Genomic DNA, 25,023 nt, shown 5'->3' on the forward strand with positions numbered 1-25,023 from the left:
TTGCAATGGACTGAATTGTCTGTTAACAAAATATATTACACTAAGCATTGGTCAGGAGCTGGTATCCAACTGTCACAACTGAGTAGTTTTGATTGATACTCAAAACACAAATAACCAACAAACTCAGTCCAAGTTAATACTGTCATAAGTTAGCATGAATAGATGGGGAAAGTGCAGCTGCTATGGGCTCAAAAGGTCATGTATGTCCCATCAGATTACATCCAGGTAAACTGGCTAAAGTAGTTGTGATTTACTCCACTGATGTGAAAAATCTGCCATCAACCTCCAAGAGCTCAGCCCAATTGTCTTATTGCACTAAGCTGAAGAGCAATCTTTCCAAGGCAGCATTCACTACTCAGAATTGAATACTTGACAAGCTGCAAGTGATCTAGAGGCCATTTCAGTTACTGTTCTCTACTGTAGTTCCACATCAAACCTTGGTCACTGCACTGCCCATGAATGGCTCAGTGTAAAAAAAGGGTGTGCTGGCAGAGAGAAATTGTTTTAGCAAATCCGTATTTAAAATGTGTTGTAAGACTCTAACACCTTTTGAATGAACACCATGAATTACTGATAATTACTGCACAGCTGAATAAGAGGATTCTGAGCAAGTGCAGTGAGAAATAAAACACACACATTTAAAGCAATAGATGGTGGCGACAGGGCTCTTGAAAACTCAAAACTGCTATCAAGAGGAACAGAAAAATGGAAACAACATACCATTTTACTTTCCCAGCTGTTAAATGAGAGGAATAGGTAATAAGCAAGTCAGACCACATTTGTGAATGGTTTTTATCAATGCACACATAAAATGCATATATTTGCACAATCAGAAAAAATTAACATCTTCAGTCAAAACACTGGTGATGGAAAAAGCAGTTCAAGGAAAAAAGGAGAGATCTGTTAAGTCAGCTATCGAAAATGCAAGCAAGTAACTAGCATTATCTCTTCACAGTCACTTTGCTAAGAAAGAACTGAATCTCTATTCATAATTTCAGTTTTAGGCTGAAATTCAATGATTCAGAGGAATGATGTAAAGTCTTAACTTTAAAAATGTTTATAGAACTAAACACACAATGGTCTTCCAAGTCAGTCAAATGAGGGATGCATAAGAGAGAAAGTGAACAATCAGAACTCCTTCAAGATTTCAAGAAATTATTTGGTCTTGGTAATCTTTTTTTTATGAGCTTCTTTTAATGTTCAAGCCAAGCCTATCCTCTCTCATGGCAGTGTCTACTCATCAAATACAGTACTCCACTTTCTGAAGACAGAAAGAAATAAAAGACTAACATTAAGGCATACACAGAGCTACGCTGTCTGCTTTTGTTGAATTAGAATCAGTTTACTTGGACTTGAATACGTGGAATGTTGGCACAAAACTAAAGCAGTAGTGAACACAGCTGCCAATCTCACTGATTCTGTTAGGTCCTTGTGACTTGCATTTCCCTTACACACACACATTCTGAAATGGCTTTTAATTATACAAATTGAAAACTGGATAAATCCTCCAAATAATAAGTAACAGGTAAAATAAGGGGGTTGCTTTATTTGTATGTTATGTACAGAATACACTTCTTGTAGTATGATGGGGCAAGTCAAGACAAGAGCTATAACCTCCAAATTATGCTCTCTCTCCCCCCCCCCCCGCCACCTGTTGAAGATGATTTCTTTGCTCTGAACCAGATGGACAGAACAGTCTGGATTTCCTAAGTTGGTCACACACAGTTAAAAAGTTTAAAACCCTACAGCCAAGTCAGCATTAACTTATATGTCTTAAGAAAAAAAATATTCTTAAACAAAAAGTTCTAAGAAAAGTCTTACAGTTTTATGAAGATTAATAACAATATAAATAGAATGAACCGAAAAGTTCAGTTGTTGTAAGTATCAATCAAATTAAGCTATTAGGAATAAATGCAACAAGTGCCATTTTAAATTACTATTCTGGAAAAGTGTAGTTACTGAAAACATGCAATTTCCCAAAATATTATTAAAAGAACTACATTCCTCCGTATATTTGATGACTTAAGCAGACCAAAATATCTGACTGACAAGTTGTGAAACAGATGGCTTTTGTAAGTGTATATTAGATTACTTACAACAACTATCAAGTTAAGTGGTTTTCTTCTGTTTGTAAAACAAATTAAGAACTATGTTATAAAGCTGTTTGGCTAAGCGGCATCTGTATATTTCAGCAAATAAAGGAAGAAATGAATGCTGTCAAGATGGTGTAGCAGCCAACATAGAAAATCCAACTGTCTGCACAAAATTTAGTCCCAAACTACAGCTGAATTAAGATTGTTCATGTAAAGGCCTAGTATCTTGCTCCTCCTCTTCCTCTTCCTCCTCTTCACAATCCTCTTCATCCGTTTGCTGGTCAAGTTCCTCTTTTGTGATCATTTCAAAATCATTTCCATTGCCACTACTGTGCTGGGACCGGTCATCCTCCCGCCTATCACTGTCTGTGTCCGAATTCCGCTCTCCGCCAGAAGCTTCTGATCCCAAGCCTCCCAGTGGATCAGCTTTGCCGTCCTCATCTTCTTTTTTCTCACTATCAGATTTCTCCTCACTGTCGAATTTTGGCTGCTTTTTGGATTCGGACTTCTCATCTTTCTTTGAATCAGCTTTTGGTCCTTTGTACTCATGTGTATACAGGGGCCTGAAGGAGTCAATGAAGCCAACGTCAGCAGTCAGGTTTGGCAAGAACCAGAAGTGATGTCTTCCGCCAGTTATCAGCCAGATGATAAGGAAGAGGATGCAGCGGGCTACAAGAAGAAAATGTCCAAATGTCTTAAACAGGATATTTACAGAACACAGAGCTACATTTATGTTTGCAAATGACAAAATGCCTGAACTGGCAAAGCAGAAAATTCTGAGTGAGAGAAATTAAGTAAGCCACTGCAACCTTGGGGCCCACACTTAAGAGGCAGCTCAGGAATTTAAAGGGCTCCGGGTTCTCCCACCTCCAATTCTTTTCCAGAAATTGCTTTCCATATCTATTAATTACATTAAGATCAAGGGTTAAAATGCAAACTCAACTGCTGAGTTCTAATTAAGGCCCTAACATTCTTAAACTGTTTCACCACTTGTTGAAAATCTGTATGGTGTACATTCTCTACTGCCAGTTAATGACCAACTTTGGTTGCTGGCTAATAGTTCAAACTACAAGGTAAAGGTTGAAAACATCAAAATATAATAATATTGAGTAAGCATTCCCTTTCGATTCCACCAAGCAATACCTAAATGGTTAAGATGCTCATTGGTTTTTGTTTACTTAAATTTCTAGACCACACTAAACCTCACAGGGCAGATAACAAAACATGCATTACACATATACCATATAACAAAACATTTAAAATAAAATTGGATCATTACCAAACAATTTTAAGCCCTATTTTTGCTTGGCTGCGGATACTGCAATCTAGCTCCAATGATGTGGCTTAAGCACATTCAAAAGGAGACTGATTGGCAAGTCTCTAGAAGAATGAAATTACACTGCTGTGAGTAAGCCCACAACCACTCTCTACATGCCCTTGAGGAATAGACATATAGAACAGAACCAAGAGGGAATTCTGAACAATAACAGTCAACACAACTGGAAATATAATAGTAATAGTAATATATAAAGGTAAGCAGGGACCAAGACATTTATAAAGTTTTATAATCTGAGAGACCTCTATCTGAGAGACTGTAGGTATCTGGAGCAGATGCAGGAATATCTGGAATAAAACCTGATTCTAGAGAACCATTTCAGTTAAGTGTATTTACTGTCCTGTCTATGCTCAGTAATTTAATTAATTTGTACACTACAATCTCAAGAATGTTAAAGGGATCTCATTCTGTCTCTTAACCTTTCCCCCTGCCTCATTATACATATATATGTTTCCTTCTAGCTTCCTTTTACTACCAAAAATAGTTTCAGCAGTGAATGCTTTCAAGTAAGTAAATGAACTGCTTGTAGCCAGTGGCAGATAATTTAGCATAAAGCTGTACAACCAGGTGCCGCCCCATATAAAACATGGTTCCATGAAGTGATCATATGTGCAATAAAGCACAGAATGCCGTTTTTATTCTGTAAATCAAGCCTCACAGCAAAGTCTCACAAAATACCTCTCCTGTAGGTTTAGCACTTCTAACTGTCAGTAAGGAGACAAAAAGTCTCTCATTGAAGCAGTAAAGCTAGAGGGAAATGTTAAGTACAGTCCTAAAACAAGTCATTGCTGCAAGAGCAGTCAGAGGAAATGTAAGCAAGACTACTGTACAGGGACTGGTGCACTTAGCTTCTCCCATGAGACAGAAATGGCAACACAAACATCAGAACTGCTCCCACTGCGTGAAAGCAACCAGAATGAATGCACACTTGCAGTCAGCTTTATTACAAATGGCGCAATGGTGACATATGGTGGCCACCTGGGAAACATTCACATGGTGCAAGGCAAGTCTATGAGATGCTTAAATCTGAACTGTGAGAGATGGAGAGGAAGAGAAGAGAAACACACACTTACCAACAGCCAGGAGGAGAATACTAGCCACAAAACACCCTGCACCTACGCTCAAATAATAAACGCCTACTCGCATCTCTGCAGGCCAGAGTGGGAAGAGAGTTGCAGCTATAACAGCAGTCACTGTTAAAAGAAAGACAGCACAAGCATAAGAAATACTGGGAGCTTTAGGACTGAAATAAATGCAACAGCGCCACTTTAATTTGGGGGGGGGGGAGGTTTTGAGCCCTCACAATTGTCTTGTAAAAGTGGGTGCTGTGCCTCTACAGAATATGGGTGTAATCCACTGCAGTGTTTGCCCTGCCCAAAACCAATTAACATCTATTGGAACTTAACAAGCCCCATTTATTTCAATGGGAAGGGGGGGGGTTGCCCCTGTGAAAGCCACAGATGTGCTAAGAGGCAAACCATTTGTTGGGTGGGTTGCCAGTTTCACCCAACAGTGCTCACTTACTTACCAAGTATGAGTCCCATGGCAAATGTTTTAAAATGAACTGGGTCATAAATCCACACGTATACCTGGAAGGAGAATGATTACATAAAAATTAAACCAGGTTCTGAAAACAAAGGTTTATGAGGAAGTTGATTGGAAATAATATGTTCTGCTTGCAATAGTTCATCACTGTAGCACGTAACGAAGTCTAAACATTTTCTCCGTGACCTGAGGCAGCTTATTAATGAGCTGAGCTAAAGCCTTGTTCTCTGTGCAACAATAAATCTATGTATTTTATCTAAGCATTGCAGGGGGTTGGAACAGATGAGCCTCAGGTCCCTTCCAACTCTACAATTCTATGATTCTATGTCTGGGGCTGTGTCACTTCAGACTGGAGATGGAAGTTTATATCCTTTAATGTTCCTCCATAGAAAAAGTTGCTGGCATGTAGAAAACTGTGCATCAGGAAGAAAACTGCAACCTTTCTCCATGACAGCTAGTGCTCTCCCTCCCTCCCTTCTCCTGTACTAGCGTACTGCAGCGTAAGGGAATGAAACTCAGACACAGGTCTAGTTCCTCAAGGAGAACTAGGTCTAAGTATTTATGGTTATTATCATAGATCTGGGAACCTCATAAGCACTTCTCTGCAAAGTAGGCCGGGGATGGACGTATAGGGGAAAAGCAAGGCTGGGTGAAGATGCCCATCACTGTTTCTGCACAACACCCATCTACCATTGCTTTCTGCAACAAGAGCAGCAAACATACATCTAGGATCAAAATGGAGGGGGGGGGTAGCGTGTAGGGTAGAGAGGTGTCACGTGAAGAGCTACATCTCCCCTGCAAAATGCCTTTCCCTTTGCAGCAGAAAAGCAGTGGTGTGGTTCCACCACCAAATGCTCAATTAGCCTTATAACAACATCTGAGATCCCATAAACCCACAATGCACCCGCAATTTGAAGGGCAGGCCTAGAGATGCAATCTACTGAATCCAGCCACAACAGGTAATTCTCGTCATGGCTATGAAGAACAATTGGAAAGTGCTGTTCCTTATTTCAAGCAAGACTAATGGTCCGTCTATGGCAGCAGCTTTTCGGGACTTTAAGGCAGAAGTAAACCTGTGCTTTTGAATAAGCGTACACATTTTGGGGAGCAACAACCAACAGTACCAGGACATAAGCATTGTCCTGTTAAATCAGACCAAAATCTATCTAGCCTTGGTATGAAATTTATGCATCTTGTGATTATGTGATAAGTAAACTAAATATGAAATCTTAACAGAAAAAAGCCCTTAGATTATGACTCCTATTTTATTTAAAAGATTTATATCCTGTTCTTCACCTAATGGTCTCAGAGGAAATTACACTCAAGTAAACTACATCATAACAGGGTCTCCCAACCTAGTACTCTCTAGATGTTTTGGACTACAATTACCATCCGCCTCAGCCAGCATAGCCAATGGTCAGGGATATAATAATAATAATAATAATAATAATAATAATAATATCTTTATTGTCATTGCCCCCTTCGGGGACAACGAAATTACTTGGCTGCTCCATAAAAACACTAATTAAACAATATAGTAAAATACAGCAAGGGAGATTAGATGACTTTCAAAGTCCGGGCTTCCCATTCAGGGCCGAGATCGCTCTGGAGAAGAAGCTGTTCTTAAGACGGCTCGTTCTTGTCTTCATCGTCCTGTATCTCCGTCCCGACGGCAAGAGCTCGAAGAGACAGTGACCAGGATGCGATGGATCTTTTACTATGTCCAGTGCCTTCCTATGGCACCTTGTGGCATAAATCTGCTCTAAGGTGGAGAGTGGGCAGCCAACAATGCTCTCTGCTGCCTTAACAACCCTGCGCAACCCCATCCTGTCCTGGGTAGTACAGCTTCCGTACCACACACATAAGCCATAAGTAAGCACGCTCTCAATGGCACAGTGATAGAAGGCAAGCAGCAGTTTCTGTGGAAGATGGTTTTTCCGCAGAAATTTTTTTAATTTATTTATTGCATTATTGCACCTTTCCTCCAAGAAGTTCAAGGTGACATATTGTAGTCTGAAACAGTTGGGGGCACCAGGTTAGAGAAGACTGCAGTAAAGCAACAGAACAGAAAAATATATATTTTAAAAATAAAAAATCAAAACCAAGAATTCCCCTATTTTTATTTATTTAACAGAATGTATAAGCCACGTGATTGTAAGAAAATCCCTAAGCAGTTTACAAAAATATATTTTTTAAAAATTACTGATAAAAACAGCTAAAACAGGTATTTTAAAACATTACCAAACATTCATAAAACCAGAGCCAGATGTCTCCAATTCTGACCAACTACATCAAGAAAAATCTAGTCAGACTAGTGGATTTCTCCACATTTTTATTACTGGTAAACATTATAGACAGGAAAACATTTCAGCAACAGAGATTATTCAGATACTGTACCTCATTTCCATCCAGAAAAACCTGATCTTCATGAGGCTCAAGTTTGAATTTTCTCTTTGTCTCCTTCTTCTTAGGTGTGCCAGGAGTCTCATCCTAATGACATATATTGGAAACAATTGCCAGTGAAATTGTGCTCATGAGAACACCTCATGTAGCTGGGATACAAGAGAGCCTTCCCTTCTGCCTTTGTTCCCACATACTGATTCGAAAGCAGCATTGAGGATAAAGACATGGTTCCACTTCAGACCGTGGTCTTTGGACTGAGATATAAAGGTTTAACTAGGCATTTCCTTTTGGGGAACCTCCAGTCTGTGGGCCTGTCTGGCAGCACCATTTGCCCCACGGGGCCATGTTGGACAAGCTATGCCAACCTGCCGTTCAACCTGATGTCATATACGACATCAGATGGAGAGGGAGTTAAAGGTGGGGTTTGGCCAAATGAGGCTTTGCAGGCACCACCAATCCAAGGTGCCTGCAAAACCCTTTCTGCAGTAGCTCCTAAGCACCTGACAACCAGGAGGTTGTCAGACACTTTCAAGCAGAGTTTGGAAAGCCCCTTGTGCTACACTTCCCAAGCACTGGGCGCCGAGTACCTGGACAAAGGGGCTATGAAACCTCCCCTAAAAGAAAGAAAAATTGTCCCATAAAGAATTACAACACGTTGACACTTACTCTCCTAGAGATAAATTTGACAGGTGGGTAGGCCCTGTCAGGACTGGAGATACAAAGATCTTATCCACTGAACTGAACTGAACAGGTACCCCATACCTGTTAGTCCATTAAAATTCTCCCACTGATTTCAGTTACATGCAAATCAAGGAATACAACATTGGCAAAAAGCTAAACATTTCGTTAAAATTTACTATTTAGTATTACTGAGAACTCAGAAAGAAAGATACAGACACCAATTGTTCTGACTGATTCTCTTTTCTTCCTTAGAACACAAAGTTCTAGAACAGGCTATTTATACTTTAACCTCCTCTTTATTAGACCAATTCCCCCCAAAAATCTTAACTCAAACATGCCTCTATAATATAGGTTATTTAATGTGCATCTTTTCAAATAAATTCTTAAAACTTTCTGGCCTGCATGTCTGCCTAGCTTCTTACTCTCCCCCTTCTCACAGTCCTTGCCCTGGCACACCCCTTTGTACTGCTGGGGTGCCATGAATTCTTACCTGTGCTATGGAATCTCTCAAGTATGTGTGTTACAAAAATAAGTGCACAATGCAGCCAAAATTAAGCCCTTTTTATTTTCACCAATTTCAAAAGGAAAGATTTAAGCACCTGTTAAAGTATTTTATTAAAATCAAGGGACTTTTTATATGCTTAGCTATAGCTGAATGCTGTTAATTATAATTTACAGTTGGTAATCGCTGACAAAAAAATGAAGAATGCTCAAAATAACGACAGTTAACTCACAACTTGCACTCATTTAACTTGTGCGCATTCAACTTTACGCGCTTGGCAAATTTAAAAAATATATAAATAAAAAGGGGCTGAAAGTGGGTGGGTTGCCTGGGGAAAAATCATTTTAGGCAATACCACCTGCCATTCCACCCAATGCATTTTGACTACACACAAGTTTGGCTTTATATGCTATCCCCAGAACATAACCCCCACATAAGTTGAGCCTTGCTTGTACAGTATTACAATCTGGTTTCCAGCCTAGCTATAGCCCTGAAACTATCTTGATCATTCTAGCTAATGACCTTCATCAGTAGGGACAGAAGGAGCACAACCCTGTTGATTCTTGATTCTCCAATGTCTTCGATACTGCAGACCATGGCATCCCTCTGAACTGCCTTGTCTGAATGGGGCTTGGAGACACAATGTTACAGTGGCTCTGGTTCTTTCCGGAAGAGTGAGTCTAGAACATGGTGTTGGGAGACTAATCACTGGATGAGCTCTGCCAGAGTTTTGGGCTGGTGTGTCACCAAGATGCAGAGAACACACAGTTCTGCTTCTCGTTTCTGCTTCTCAGAAAGGCAGTAGAAACCTTATCAGGTATCTTGGGGCAGTTATGGAACAAATGAGGTCAAACAAATGGAAACGTAATCATGATAAAATGGATATACAGTTTGGGCTCTGCATAGAGGTTTGCAAACAATTTTAGACAGGCTTACTCTGTCTCTAAAGAATCAGGTATGCAGTTTGAAAGTACTCATGGATCCAGCATTACCTATGAAAGTATAGATGGTAGACATGGAGGGGATGGGAGGAGAGGGGGTTATTGGTTTATGGGTTGGTTTGTGGTTTTTTTGTTCTTGTTTTTATTATGCATTTGCTATGTTTATCTTGTATTTTTATGTTGAGAACTATCTTGAGATCAATTGATGAAGGGTGGTATACAAATTTAATATACAGTAATAATAATAATGCTTTTTACCAGCTGCAATGCTGTCTAGAGAAAGCGTCAGCTACACACACAACATACAGACTACACTACTGTAACTACATAGGGCTGCCTCTGAAGACAGTCCAGAAACTTCAGCTAGTGAAAAATTCAACCACCAGAATACTTGCCAAGGTGTGGGGTGGGGTAGGCAGTACGGCCACACCACACAAACTTTGCATCAGCTGCATTGGTCAGCCATTCGTTTCCTGGGTCAATTTAATGTGCTGGCATTAACATTCAAAGCATCAAAAGGGTTGGTACGAGATTATTTGACAAATAACCAAACTCACAGAAAGCTGCTCAGGCCCTCAAATCAACCTTAGAGCACCTGTTCTTGCCATTGAAGACAATCAGATTAGTCAGGAACAGGACCCTTTCAGGAATGATCCTACATCTGTGAAATATCCTGCCCTGAAAAGTCTGCTTTGGGCCCCTTTTGTATTAAATGGCCCCTAAAAGTGTCCTGATCCTGTCAAGTATTCTATTGATTTTCCCGTGACACTCCTACCACAGATATGATTTTATCTGTTGCTAATTTATTATACTATTTGTTAGTTGGTTTTTTACACATTTTTATTGTAAGGGGCTGTATAACAATCTGCCCTAAAAGGGGTGGGGGGAATAAATAAGATGATGAAAATTAGGTGAATGGGTAATTATTGTACAATAATTGTGGTTCTTAGGGACGCGGGTGGCGCTGTGGGTTAAACCACAGAGCCTAGGATTTGCCGATCAGAAGGTTGGCGGTTCAAATCCCTGCGACGGGGTGAGCTCGCGTTGCTCGGTCCCAGCTCCTGCCCACCTAGCAGTTCGAAAGCACGTCAAAGTGCAAGTAGATAAATAGGTACCACTCTGGCGGGAAGGTAAACGGCGTTTCCGTGCACTGCTCTGGTTCGCCAGAAGCGGCTTTGTCATGCTGGCCACATGACCCGGAAGCTGTATGCCGGCTCCCTCAGCCAATAAAGCGAGATGAGCGCCGCAACCCTAGAGTCAGTCACGACTGGACCTAATGGTCAGGGGTCCCTTTACCTTTACTTAATTGTGGTTCTTATTGGGCCAAACGTTACTCAAGCAGAAGGTTGCTTGATTTCCCATACCCGCCTCCTTACTGTGCCCCAAAAATGATTCTCTGTAAAATCAGAGAACACTCAAAATAGGGTTCACCCTGGATTGTTGTGCTGGGAGGGAAGACATAGCCAAAAGACAGAGGGAGCTCACAGAAGTGGAACTGCTTTTGTCCAATGTCTGATGATTTCTCCATCTGTAACCTTCCACATAACATCCTAATTCTGAGGGTTCCCTGTCCACAGGAGTAGCTTTTCCAGGACACAGAAAACAGCAGTGAGGAGAAAGAGTATAAGAAAGCTAGGCAGTGCAAAAGGTTTCTTACTCATGAAAATTTGGAGGCTGCTTGTTGTTCTAATACAAGACAAATGGAGTCCAGTTCTCTAAACCTATCTGTCATTTGGTATACCTCTCTGGCTCAAATATAGGTTGTGAGATTCATAACTTGTTACTTGCCAGATTTTAGTTGAATGGTATAAATCCTAAGATATGTTCTCTGAAAGACATTCACAAAATGACCGTCTCCTCTCCTCTCCCTTCCCTACCTTGCACCCTCTAAAAAGCTTATCTAGAGAGTTGGTGGGCCCTTCTAAACAATGTAGTTTGTGATGTCTGGGGGGGGGGTCTTCTGAGGGAAGGGGAGAATCTGTTGAATGGTCACTTTAAAATGTGAAGGTTCATTATTGTTTCACAAGTTGTGTATGTCTTTAAGGGCCAGGGCCAGGGCAAATAACGAGACCCAGTCTTACAGCTGTGAAACATAGCAGGTGCTGCTGAGTTGTGCTAATCAAGCTGTGACAGCAATTGGGTATAGTATATAAGGAGCAGCACCTAGCTCTCCCTTTACCCTGGGGGATGGGTTGGTGGTTGGGTCTGGTTTGTTGTTGATGTATTTAGTGTATGAAGAGTTTTTGTTTTTGTTATTAAAACCTTGTTTAAGTTATTTTTGAGTCCCTTTTTAATGCATGGTCTCCCCAGCAAGCTCTCTGCAGCACTACTAAACTGCAAATAGCCAACAGAATTGCCCATAATCCATCTTAGATCCTAGAACAAGTTAACAAAGTTCATGGAAGGAAGCCATTTCCAGTAGGATAGCCATGATAGTTGGTTGCAGCAAAAACAACAAAGCCTAAAAGGCATTACATCTGCCCTGACCCATCACACAGACTCACAATTTAAGGATTTACACCAGGCATTTCTCAGATTACAATACAAATCCAATGGAGTGAAAGAGCAAATCAGCAAGGTCAGACCAATTTCCAGAAATAATCAACTACAGGACAGATGAGGAAGAGAGAGCAACAGACCACCATTTATAGCCACCTACAGCTCCCAGATATAGCCACTCAAGCATTGATAATCTACAGCCCATCTTGGACAATATTGCTTCCTTCTCACAGGTCTTGGGTAGGAGGCCTGTTCTTGCTTACACACAACACCCATAACAACTACTCGCCAACAAGAGCTCATATAACAACACAAAAACAGGAACCAGGCCCTGCAACAAACCGAGATGCCAATTCTTTTCCCATACCTTCTCTGGCAACAGTATTACAGGACCTAAAATAACATCAATAGTTCATTCACCTGCTCATCTTCCAATGCATTATGTCATCTGCCAGCAATGCCCTTCTGCATTCTACATAGGACAAACAGGCCCATCCCTACACAAAAGAATCAATGAATACATATCTGACATAAGAAATGGCAATATTCATAGACCGGTAGGAGAATGCTTCAATCCACTAGGGCACTTTGCCAATGATCTTAAAGTAGCCATACTTGAACAAAGGAATTTCCAAAGGAGGCCACAGCATGAAACAGCTACATTACAACTCGCATGATCCTCCAGACAGCTTGGAGGGGGTCTTCTGCACATAGCAGGATGAGCAACTTTCCTTCCTTCCACAAACCTCTTTAGCTGACTTAAGAGTCATGCTATCAATTTTAGGAGCTGAATTTTTTTTCAGCTGACAGTTGCATCTTTTGCAGAAATACAAAACAAACAAAAAACTGTAGGGGGGAATTCTCAGGCCCAATAAGGACTAAGCATTCTCAGTTGCTACAGCACATTGTGTTGAGTGGTGGGGTGGTTGGAATGGGCAACTGGGAGTGGGGGGAGGACTAGATGAAATGTAGTGTCATGGAAAAGGGCATGGCTGACACCTGAACAGGAAAACTCCAGGACAGGAATATGTGTTTCAAACAAATTGTAAACTCAGTTATTTTATGCATCCTACCTGAGTATATTGTATTTCTAAATAAGAGACCTTGTATTTTTAATGAAACTGATATTCATCTATGGTTAAATTCACCCCAAGGATTTCAGTTTTCCTTAAACTTAAATCTGGAACCAATACTAAAAGAGGTAGTTATCAAAACAGTAACTTTTTTAGAACTTGAAACTGTTTACAGTATGTATATGGTACAATCTTAAGCACATATATTAGTATTTATTCTTGAAATTTTAATATTGAACCTAATGATGAAAAAAAGAGAAGGAAATTATGTCTAACCATGTCTACTGCCTCTTCCCAAATTAGAGTGCCCCGACAGAAACACATTTATTCATACACAAATGGGATGAAGATTACTGTACACTGCAGAAAATACTTCTCACAAATCTATTTCAGAAATAAGTAATAGAAAGGGCCACTGAAACCTACTGAACACCTTTTGAGCACCCCGAAAAAATTCACAGAACTATCTCTGTAATACTAATCTTATTAAATGTGTTATTAAGCATGTCTATTAATATGACAGCAAAAAATGCTAAAACTCTCTTAAGTGTGTACCTTGCACTATGTATTCTTTAATTTCTTTTAGCTTTTTTCACTTCTTCCTGTAAAAACAAGTCCATACTGTTAATGTCCTCCACTGAACATGTACAGTTTTTCTCATGTGGAACTATATTACAAAGACCCCAAAGTATTACGAGTAAAGCTATGGTAAGTAAAGAAATCCAAACTAGATGTTAATCTTTAATATTAGTTCTTTGCACTTTTTAATTTTCTCTCACTCTGAATGGAATGCTATTCAATCCACTGTTTATATTATGGTTTCATCTCAGCTGGACTTGGGGATTCACACTGACCTTTTTGCCTTCTTCTTTCTCACCATCCTTCTTCTTTTCCTTCTCTTTCTCCTTCTTAGCTTTTTCTTCTTTTCCACCATCTTTTTTGCTCTTTTTCTCATCTTCTTTTCCACTTTCAGTCTTTCCTTTCTCTTTTTCCTTTTCTTTCTTTGCATCCTTGTCTGGCTTCATCTTCATCACTTTTAGAGCTCGGTGGAAAAACTGCTTCTTTAAAAGTCTTAGAAGAAAAATTCAGTTCATGCTTAATCTGGGAGTCCACTGCTAAAGTGGAGTCATATGGTAAAGTAAACTCAAACTACTACTTTGATCAAATAAGCAATCCATTCTACAACTATGACCAAACCAAGTCTACATCACATTTGGCAGGTTATTAAGAAAGACGGGGGGCGGGGGGAATCTCTTAAATAAAAATTGTATTTAAAAAATAGTCATCATTAGAATAGTGCCAGAGCTTGATTACTCCTTGAAATTTTTGTAAGCTGCTCAGGAAATAGGATTGAAGAGCAGTATAAAAATACTTGCCATACATAAACTTATTTTCTTATAAGCACATAAAATATCAATCTTCCCTATCGGTTGCCATTTCACACTTAGATATATGCACATGTTATTAATTAAAAAACAGTGACAAATGGTAAAGGTAATAGATGACAGTGAAAATTAGACCACTGTTTCCAACACATTTTGACAATATACCCTAACCCAAGGGAACTCTTCATAAAATACTGATAATAAAAACCAGCCAACTTTAACAATTATAGGCAGTTTCTTCTATTCCTACAAAGCATAAAACTATAATCTGACAAGATAATAAGGTCTTGTTGCTGAGTTTTTGGAGTTCTGCAACTGCAGAAGCAAAGTAATTTTCAACTGAATGTTGTAATTCAACTAGAATAATCCTAGCTACATAGGCTGTTGGGATATGAGGAAAGCCATACAGTAGTAGCAAAGACCAAAGACAACTATGGAGGATCTATGGTTCCATGACTAGTCCCGATATAAAAATAATTTCTGATTACCTGGACATAACACAATGAAAATACATTTTAATTCATTCTGTAACATTATATTTAGGAGTATTCATAGTGTTTACAACATTAAAACAACCAGGCCTACCTGTTGCAATAATCAACTACAGACTCTCGAGTGGTAAACAGGGCTTCTTCTCCTTTCTTGGCTTTTGCCCACTTAGAATCCAGAAGGCAATCCACAGCTTTGGAAGCTAAAAAGAAAAACACACCATACCTCTCACAAGAATGCTACACTGGAAAAATGTGACCAGTCTTAAAGAAAATGGAAATTTTGGAACGGTAATAATTTTCTTCCTCATTTGATGACGTGTCTGTCTAAAAAGCTCACCCACAGTAGAACCCAACAATTTTTGAGTCCAAAGACAACCTAGGAAATGATTTTGATTGATTAAGACATTTTCACTTTTCCTTTTTTCTGGCTTCAGCATGAATAAACCTTGTACACATAAATCCAATGTCTGGAAGTATTTGAAACCTTTTAGGTTTGTCCAAATTTCTATACTCTTGAAGGAATGGGAAGCTGAGGGCCTTTTATTTGAACCACACACTGTTATGTCTACTCAAAAGTAAGTTGCATTGAGTTCAGTGGAGCTTACTCCCAGGTAACGGAGCAAGAAGTGCAGCCCAAAGCTTCCATCTGCTGCAAGTGATTATGAAGATAAACTGCTTAGTGGATTAAGTAGGCCGAGGACATTTTGGCCGAAAGCAGAGTGCCTCCTCCATATCTTTTCTCTTTTTCTAAGATAGAAATGAATTGTTTTACAGACTTGCTGCCCTGTGGTAGTTAGATATTCAGGGTGCTACACAGTGCAGCAGTTCCATAGAAGTACAGGTAGGATATAAATTGTAGTATTAGATACAAGTTGTCACAGTTAATGAGATGGCATCAATGGTTAGTATGGGAGAAGGCAAAACCATCTTGTCAGTTATCACTGCTGTTGTCATAAGAGGACACCAACCATCAGCAATCCATTTTCCACTGGATTATTATGACTAATACCATAGGAATATTATGTTTGTTGTGTTATCATCGCCGTCACTCACTCAGGCTTTCAAATCTGAATAAAAATAAACACAGTCTGAACCAGAAACTTCTACACTCTGCAGAAGATAAAGATTCTACTCCTACCCTGGAATTCACTGAGGTGAAGTGCAGACCATAAAATGCTCTTATTAAAAAACAAAAAAAATGGGGGAGGGGAGGGGAATCAGGTTGTGATTACTTTTAATCAGATTCTCATCCCCACTTATCTCCCAGGTAAAAGCAAGAATAAAAACATTTTCCTCCAAGTGCTACAAATATTGACAATCAGATTGCCACATGATTTGGATAATATTTAACCTTACCAATGAAGTAATCCACTCTGTGACCCATCATATTGGTAGACTTGGTTGGACAGTTGAAACGCAGGTATTTAGCAACAGCCTTTTCCTCCTTGAATGGCTCACCCACCTCCTTTAAGAGAAAACAGAGCAAATGCAAATTTAAAGCAGAAAGCTACAGTATTTTCATTTGTACTGAAATTTTACAAAGCTCTTCAACTCACTTTCATAGCATGTGAAACATGATGCCTTAGATAGTTACACGCTAATATTTTGTAAATACTTCATTATCAACAAAGACTCTTGTGAAATCTTAAAAGACTAACAAATTTATCATAGTATAATCTTTCATGGACTACAGTCCATCAGATGCATGATATAGGAAATATAGGAAATTTACCTCCCAAGACCAAATATTGTTGCCTTGTAGTTTAAAAGTTAAGAATGGGTAACCACATCAGTTGTAATTGGGACACTATTCTAGATTCTTTGCCTCTATCAGCAGGTCAGCATGCTAACACAGAAGCAACCACAAGGTGGGAACAGAGCTGGCAGAATATTTGAACACCACCATGCTTTCTTTTTTTTGACAGTGTTCCATTGCGCCAGAATCGTTTTAGTTATGATGGCCACATGACCCGGAACGCTATCTGTGGACAAATGCCAGCTCTCTCAGCCTGAACCGAGATGAGGGCCCACCCCACAGTTGCCTTTGACTGGACTTAACTGTCCAGGGGTCCTTTACCTTTACCCTTACTGTTTATACTCCCCCTTAATGACAAAGTACATAGTCTGGAAATGATCGTAGACTCTTTGGTATTGAGGGCTTCCCAGGTAGTAGTACTAATAACAGGAGGCCATTTTACCAGTTTAACACAGGAGAGCGTATTGAGGCCACTTCTGTCATATAATGCCAATTACAATGTGTTCTATGTGTTCTAGGAAACAGTTCAGAAGTTGCAGGTGGTTTGCAGTTTACCTGACAGGGACACGTTGCAAAAAGAATGTCACTCCTGTCATTGCTCATCTTTACTGGCTGCATTTTTGCTTTGGACATGCTGGTGATTGTTTTTAAGGCCTTAATCTGTCTAGGTTAGGTCCTGCATCTCTTTGGGAGCATTTCCTGCCCTGTTTTTCCATGTTCACAGGGAAAGCTCAGTGTCCCCTCCATTTAGAGAACCAAAACTGTGAAGGTGCAGAGCTTGATATTCTCTGTGGGGGAACACAACATGAACCGCTATTTGGTCCCTATAATGTTAGTCTTTTAGTAGTAAATGAAAACCCCAGCTCTTACAAAACACTTCTGGTGTCAGCTAATTGGGTGTTTTAATTGCAGTTGCTTTTAGTCTGGTTATAAATTCTTTATTTTGCTGCACTGGAAACTCAGCCAGATGGGCAGGGTATAAATAATAAATTATTATTATTATTATTATTATGGTTTCTATTAACTGCTTCATTACTCCAGATGGGTGTTTTATTTCAATTATTTTATTTGATGATTGTAGCTTTAAATTGGTTTCATACTCTGCTTTGGTGTGTGATCTTTTGGAAGTAATGCAAGCCTATAAATGGCTAACAAATAAATAAAAACAGAAAGGGCTATAGCTAACATCTGTCAAAAAGTTGTGATTAGGGATTCTTAAAACTAACAAGATTTTAAAACAATGTATTTAGCTCTGTTTTCTACCTTTTAATGTTTCACCTATAACAAGGCAGCTAAGTAGTAAGAAGGAATAGAAAGAACATGCAAGCTGGTTAAAACACATACACACTTGCTAAATAATATAAAAAAGTTATAGTACTGGACAGTTCCTGTTTGGCTGAACAAACTATTAAAATGAAGCAACCACGCTGAAGCTACAGAACATTCTCCACCTGCTACAAGACAGAAAAATCATGTTGAGCCTGTGAAGCAAGTTTATTGATGACACAGCTGTTTCTTCCCTTTTTGCAAACAGGTTGGAGCGTCCAAAAACAGTCCTGCAAAAACTATACAATGTTAAGAGAGATAAATCCTGGAAATTTTTGCTAATCAAACTAATGGGTAAGAGGCGGGAAGGGTTAGTTTCTAAATTGCTTAATGTAATTTTTGGAACCCCTTAAAAAGATATGGCACACAAATTCTCCCAAATGATTGGAATAAAACTTGGGAATCATTAACCTCAAAACCTGTTTCCAGTTTTCTTGGGGGAAATGCCTTAAAATTATTACACAGATGGTAATAGCACTCCTTTGCAAATGTCTAAAATATTTCCTTCTAGATCACCTAATTGTTGGAAGGGTTGCAATAAACTTGGTACTTATTACCATTCATGGTGGGAATGTTAGTTGGTACTATTTTTGGAATGTAATTTTGACAGAAATGACAATTATTAATAAAAAAACCCAACACTATTGCTTCTTGTCCAAAATTAATGTTACTGAATATTTTTGAAGATACCAATGTAACTATATTGTCAAAAGAATTGGTCTTATACAATATATGATCTTGGCAGCATGAATAGTAACTGCAACTCAATGGAAAACAGTAAAAAATCTTAAACTGGACACTTCATACCAATCATTCTGGAATATAGTTATAATGGGGGGGGGGGGGGATAATGAAGAAGTTGAGATTTGGCATTCCTTTGTGACATATACAGCGGAACCTTCATTTTCAAGACAACCCTTGTCACAAGCCTGGCAAATCTAGTACTATACTTGATGAGCTGATGAAGTTGATGGTCTTTACTTGGGCTTTGTTATTTTAACTTATTCTACGTGCCTACTTTATAGTTTTGTTTTTCATATTTTAATTTTTATCTGTTATAATTGTTTTCTCTGTTTTATATAATTATAAAATGAAATAATAAAAACCAAATAATAATAACAATAACAAAAAATATTCTCAAAAGAATGTCTATTGCATAGAATTAAATATGAACAGCTACAAAAAGCCAATCCCTCCCAATCCCCATAAAATTACTAAAACCAGCACCTCATTTCCACATAGATCAGGAGGAAGCTGCGGGTAGAATGGAGCCGTGTCCTCTGGACTCTCATCTTCATATCCCCACATGAAATCTTTGTGCAGAAATGAACCAGTGGAACAAAGTATGTCCAGATGAAACCTTAACCACTACACTGAGCAAAGAAGGAACGTTTGCTCTGAAGTCGTAGCAAAGACAACATCAGCAGCTGCTAGAAGCTACTTGGGAGCCTATTCTTTTCCCTATGCAAGCCACTGCGGGAAAGGAAGTAATGTTATGCAAATAAGGAAACAATGTCATCATATCTTAAATTCTTACACGTTCACCTTGGTATGTTAAAATCTCTTTTTGCAAGAGGGCTGTTTTGCAATGGTGCAATATGATAGGCTAACTAAAACAATAGTCGTTTCTGTAATTTGCTGTCTCAGACACTTAATTACACTTGCTTGGAAAATACTGTTTGTACGTCAAAGGTAGGCAACTTGTTATGCACAGAGGCTCACATTAGAAAAATACAATTAGCAGTTTTTTCAGCATGTTCCAAGTTCATGTAATTAACATGATAGACTACTAACTACCTACTTAGGGAGCCAGTGCAGTGCAGTGCAGTAATTAGAGTGTCCAACTAGGACCTACAAGACCAGAGTTCAAAGTGGGGGTGGGCTGAAGCTCACTTGAGCATGAAGCTCACTGGGTGTTGAGCCAGTCACTATCTCTCAGCCTAGCCTAACTCACAGGGTCGTTGTGGGAGAAATGAGAAAAAGAATCCTTAGGAAAAAAGGTAGGATATAAATGCAATGAATAAACAAAAAATGAACAAACAAAAAAGAAATGGGTGAGATTCCCTGGATTTGGTATGGAATAGGTTCTAGTTAACAAGTTTAAGCTTGAACTGGTTTGGATCAGGCCCAGAGTAGATCACCACTGCTCATTTGAACATATATTATGTAATTAAATGTCATCTCTTGCATTACTCCCTAAAGCCCCTGTGCAAGCAATTTATTAGATTTCTAGGGTCCAATCAACAACCTATAAAGAATCAACAGAACACAATGTCTGTCCTATATATATATATTTCCATATATATTCCATCACAAAGTTGCCTACCATACCACTGCACTAAAAATATAGTTCATCTCACAGAAACTGCATAGAAGGCTGCCTGCACATTTTGCTCCACAACTTAAGTCTAGAGACATTTTTTAAAAAATGAATACTCAGCAACTGGAGGGCCTGCTGACTGAGGGTCCAGTACATCAGTACCTCTGTGCCTGCCTCTCAGCAGCACTGCATATAACAGATTTCACTTGAATCAGAAAGTGGCTTGCACACGAAAGCACTTGCACACGAATAGAGGTGCTTATGGTAAGCAGCTGAATGTAGGTGATGGTTTAGGGGACATGGTCAACTGCACCAAGGGAGGGCACCTGATCACATCTCTAAAATGGAATGCAGAGATAGGAAGAAGAGCATGTAGCTCCCTTCCTTGTCCAAGCAACCACTGCCTACTTTTCCAGGTGACAAGATTTTGGTTCTTTCAGACCAATAAGCATGTGATAACTGCGGAAGTGTTGTGAATTTGAGGCAGAGATCATGCTGCCTTGGCTTCTCCAGTCTCTTATCAACAGAAAATAGCTACCCCATTCCAGTGTTGCCTTTGTTTGCCACAGCTGTTTTTACAGTTTCTTCAAAGAAACTTGAAGCAAAGGTCAGTTTAACATAGTTACCCATGCAAGAAGCTGGCACGCACAGTCTGTTCTTAAAGAGCATTTTTTGTACCAACTTCCCCGCTTGTGAGATGAACTGCCTTCCAAGAACCAAATTAACTTAAATGACTTGAGATTTGAGTCAATCATGTTTGTAAATCTCATATCCTGTTCTTTCAAGACAGAAATGAAAATGTCAAAAGTTTAAATCTTAAGTGAAGGTGCTCAATATATATGACTACAGTGGTACCTCAGGTTAAGTACTTAATTCGTTCCGGAGGTCTGTACTTAACCTGAAACTGTTCTTAACCTGAAGCACCACTTTAGCTAATGGGGCCTCCTGCTGCTGCTGCCGCGCCGCTGCAGCCCAATTTCTGTTCTCATCCTGAGGCAAAGTGCTTAACCTGAAGCACTATTTCTGGGTTAGCGGAGTCTTTAACCTGAAGCGTATGTAACCTGAGGTACCACTGTACTTTTTGATGGGATGGATTTTTCTACTGTAGTATGTCAATTAATGGCAATGTGGCCACAAATGTGATACAGAGGAAAACTTCAGTTTTCATTAACCAAGACCATCAGAAGTGTATTACGACACCAGTTTTAGTTATACAAATAATTATACTAATACAGAGATCTGTATTTGTTTTACTTCTATGATTCCAATACAGTACATCTCTCAGTCACTGTCCCTCTGGTGCTACTGCTCCAGGTGCAGCTATTAAGAATTTATGATAGTATCATTCATCAGCCTGCTATTCATTATGACACCAAACAAAATATAAAATTTATATATATATATATATATATATATAACACAAACCTGGAACAGAGCAACATGACAATCGGGGTGTTTAAACTGAAATACTGTATAGAAATATTAGAAAAGTGGAAAAAAGGAAATGGCGTAATCAGGGGCAAAACTAGGTAGGCTTTATTTCACCCAGGTCAAAGACCTGGTTTGGAACCCCCATGTGTATGTGTGTACACACATGCACAAACAGGCTGGGAGCCTCAATGGCGCCCCTCAGGGGGGGGGGACCCAGCTAGGCCCCCCCCCAATAGCTGTGGCACTGGGCATAATTCAAGAAATAGTGCTACTCTTGAAGAGAAATAATTGCTGTTACTATTTGATATAAACTTATTTGAACTAGTTTTTCCCTCATTAAATAAATTTTAAACCATCCAGCACCCAAACAAAATATATTTAGAAAGAGATGACTGCACAATGTATTGCACACTAAACTAGCATATTACTAATAAAGCATATGCTAAGTATCCAAAGCTGTCAGTAAATGTTTTGTATGAGATCAACGTCCTGGCAATCAAAGATGCAACATATTCAAACTGTGACACTCAAAAGCAAAGGTCCATAAACATTTGCAAAAGATTACTCCAGCTTTATCTAGGAACAGTTTGTGAAATGTTATCTCCGCTGGCATGTAAAAACAACAAACAATATTTTAAAGAATCTTTTCCAATACTGAAGAGCTCCTATAATCTAGATAACATACAAGATTCTTTTTAGTATTAATTGTGAGTAACTCAGGCTTCAAACTGTCCTACAGTTTAAACCTTCTTTAGACTATATATTAACTGGGGAGGTGTTGAGAGAAGCCTCACATTTTGGAGGCAATGAGGGGGAGGGAATTTCAGAATTTAAAAAAAACCAGGAGGAAGAGAGGTATATAGTGTGTGTCTGCAGCTCATTCACAATCTTTATGGTTTGGTGAATAGTTTTACCAAAGCCACAATGAGACAGGATGGTAGCTGTCAAGTTGGCCATGAATATTTTAGAATACATTTCTCAAATATTTGTTGGCATAATTATTACAATCAAATAAACATTATGCTTAGGCTGCACAAAATTATAACTGCTAATAATATCATATCTTGTTTTTGCCAAGCGTTGTTAACTGTAAAAACAATGGTCCACCTAGTGTTAATATTCTTTACAGACTTTGCATATTCTTACCCTGAACGCAACATAGGTTAAACTTTTATCAATATTGTCACTATTTGGCCTTTCCACATTTGAACAAGTTTTGGAAGATATTGAATTAAATAACCTTAACAAACATAGCACAGCTTCATTGACACAGATACTTTTAAAGATATATTAGTTCACTACAGAGCACATAACTATGTGGCATACCTAACATATGTCATCTATTGCAGACGACTTTATAGCATAGCTTTGAAGTGAGAAAAACTTCCCTTCCCTTCCTCTCATAATGAGACTACCAAAAATAATTACTGCAGTTGACTGCAGAAAAAGTGACTCATTCATATGCTGTCACTACATCTGGAACATCCAAGAAGAAACACTCTTCTAGGTGTGTGTGAGGATGCCTGTGAACCTAAGGGCATCACAGAAGATGATAATGAATACAGGTCGTGTAAATGAGTGAGCGTGCTAGAATTAGCAGGATTGAGCAGAAGTGAAAAACTGATATTGTAATGCAACAGGGTGGCATCCACTAGCATGCAACAAGCAAACTCCACATGATGCAGAGGTGATTAAACAGCATTAAGTATAGTGCTCACCAAATAGGAAATTCTCTCAGTTACAGGTTGTATGTGTGATAACCATGCATGCTAAGTCTATATTTTAGATGTATGTGAAGTAGATAGCCTACTATGCTGGTGTAAAGAGAAGACAGTTTATTGGGGAATTCCCTCAGGGTTTCACAGGTACATTTGGCAATGAAGTGGGGTTTTTTTTGGGGGGGGGGTAGTTCCATGCCACAACATGGTGCAATAAGGGGTGGGGGTGGGGGTGTAGACAATTAACAGTGGAAAGATGATTGCAAACAGCTGTTGTGATGGTAGAAACGTTTACACTGTAGGGTGAGCCTGGAAAAGAGTGCCGGGCTGCCATTTGGGGGAATACTAGGCTTCGAACCACATAGCCAAGAAATGCGAAGGGATGCCCCTCTGCGGAGGGAAAACCACCCAACCGCAGAATAGAAAGGGGGAAAAGATGAGTCGTGGTGGGACTGTAGGTGGGGCACCGTCAAGACGCACCCAAAAAGAGCACGGCGGGAGGCGCAGATGGGAGAGGGGCTCGCGAGTGATAACTCCCTCGGGGCACAGCGCCCGGAGAAGGAGCAGCTGCGTCCTGGCGTTTGGAGCTGGGGTGCCCCACAGTCCTGTGTCACCATCATAGGGACTGCTCTGGGGGGGGGGGGGAGGTGTTTGGTGGGGTGAAAAGGGCAGATAGACATCCTGGGCTGAGGAGAGACATCTGCTCAGTATGGAGCTACTGGAGGGTGGGGTGGGAATGGGGGACTGGAGCGCCCATCGGTCTCCCACTAAGGAAAGAGGCGCGAGTGGAGGGTGGGGAGAGAGAGATGCCCTGAAGAGAAGGGGAGAGCAGTGACGTGGCTGGCCCTGTGGCGAAAGGAAGATGGAGGGGGGGGGGCGAGAGAAGAGAGGGAATAAAAGAGGCCGAAAAGAAGGAAGGCGAAACTACCACAAGAGGCACTGAGGGGAGGGGGAGTCCGTGTGGAAGGCGGGGGGGACGGAGATAAAAAGGGAAGCGGTTCCCGCCGGCGGTTGGCGAGGAGAGGAGCGAGCGAGGTACCTGAATCCGCTTCCTGTGTCTCCTCCGCTCCGCCATGTTGTCCCCGTCTGGTCTCCCGGTGACGTGGGGCTGAGGCGAGCGCGGGGAGGGGGGCTGGGAAGAGGAGGAGAAGGGGGGGCAGATTTTGTCTGTGTGTGAGTGAGTGAGAAAGGGAAGCACAGACACAGGGATGGAAGCGGGGAGGGGAGGGACAGCTGGCCGGCAACCTCGCGAGAGGCCGCGCGAGCTATTATGTAACTCGAGGGGAGGGGAGGATAAAGGAGGGCGGCGAGGCGCGTGGCGTCTGCCGGGCTCTTTCCCGCCCTCCGGTTTTCCTCTCGCGCGGGGAGGGGCGCTGAGGGCACGTGGGGAGCAACGGGGGCGCTGAGGGAGAGTCTTGAAACAAAATACTATGCTGCGCTTCAGAATAAATTGTGTGCGAGAGACTTATTTTCCCCTCACGCTTCTTATTGCATGTGCCGGGATGGCGTGGTGTTGAATATGC

At 40.2% G+C, this 25,023-nt stretch overlaps 1 protein-coding gene across 2 annotated transcripts; it reads right to left on the reverse strand.

The window, feature by feature from the left end:
- Positions 1-778: 778 nt before the first annotated feature.
- On the reverse strand, positions 779-24,672 carry SEC62 (SEC62 homolog, preprotein translocation factor). 2 transcript variants are annotated; one of them, XM_083442341.1, is made up of 8 exons: positions 24,540-24,672; positions 16,306-16,414; positions 15,044-15,149; positions 13,928-14,144; positions 7,372-7,464; positions 4,958-5,018; positions 4,503-4,622; positions 779-2,762 (listed from the first exon to the last, which is right to left on the reverse strand). In XM_083442341.1, the coding sequence occupies exons 1-8, from the start codon at positions 24,573-24,575 to the stop codon at positions 2,290-2,292; spliced, it is 1,215 nt and encodes a 404-aa protein (XP_083298467.1). In that variant the 5' UTR covers positions 24,576-24,672; the 3' UTR covers positions 779-2,289. The 2 variants fall into 2 exon arrangements, with proteins under 2 accessions (XP_083298467.1, XP_083298466.1); XM_083442340.1 differs by lacking the exon at positions 24,540-24,672 and adding an exon at positions 19,259-19,451.
- Positions 24,673-25,023: the final 351 nt, after the last annotated feature.

This window comes from Podarcis tiliguerta (assembly GCF_965153285.1).
Source record: "Podarcis tiliguerta genome assembly, chromosome: 5".
Lineage (NCBI taxonomy): Eukaryota > Metazoa > Chordata > Lepidosauria > Squamata > Lacertidae > Podarcis > Podarcis tiliguerta.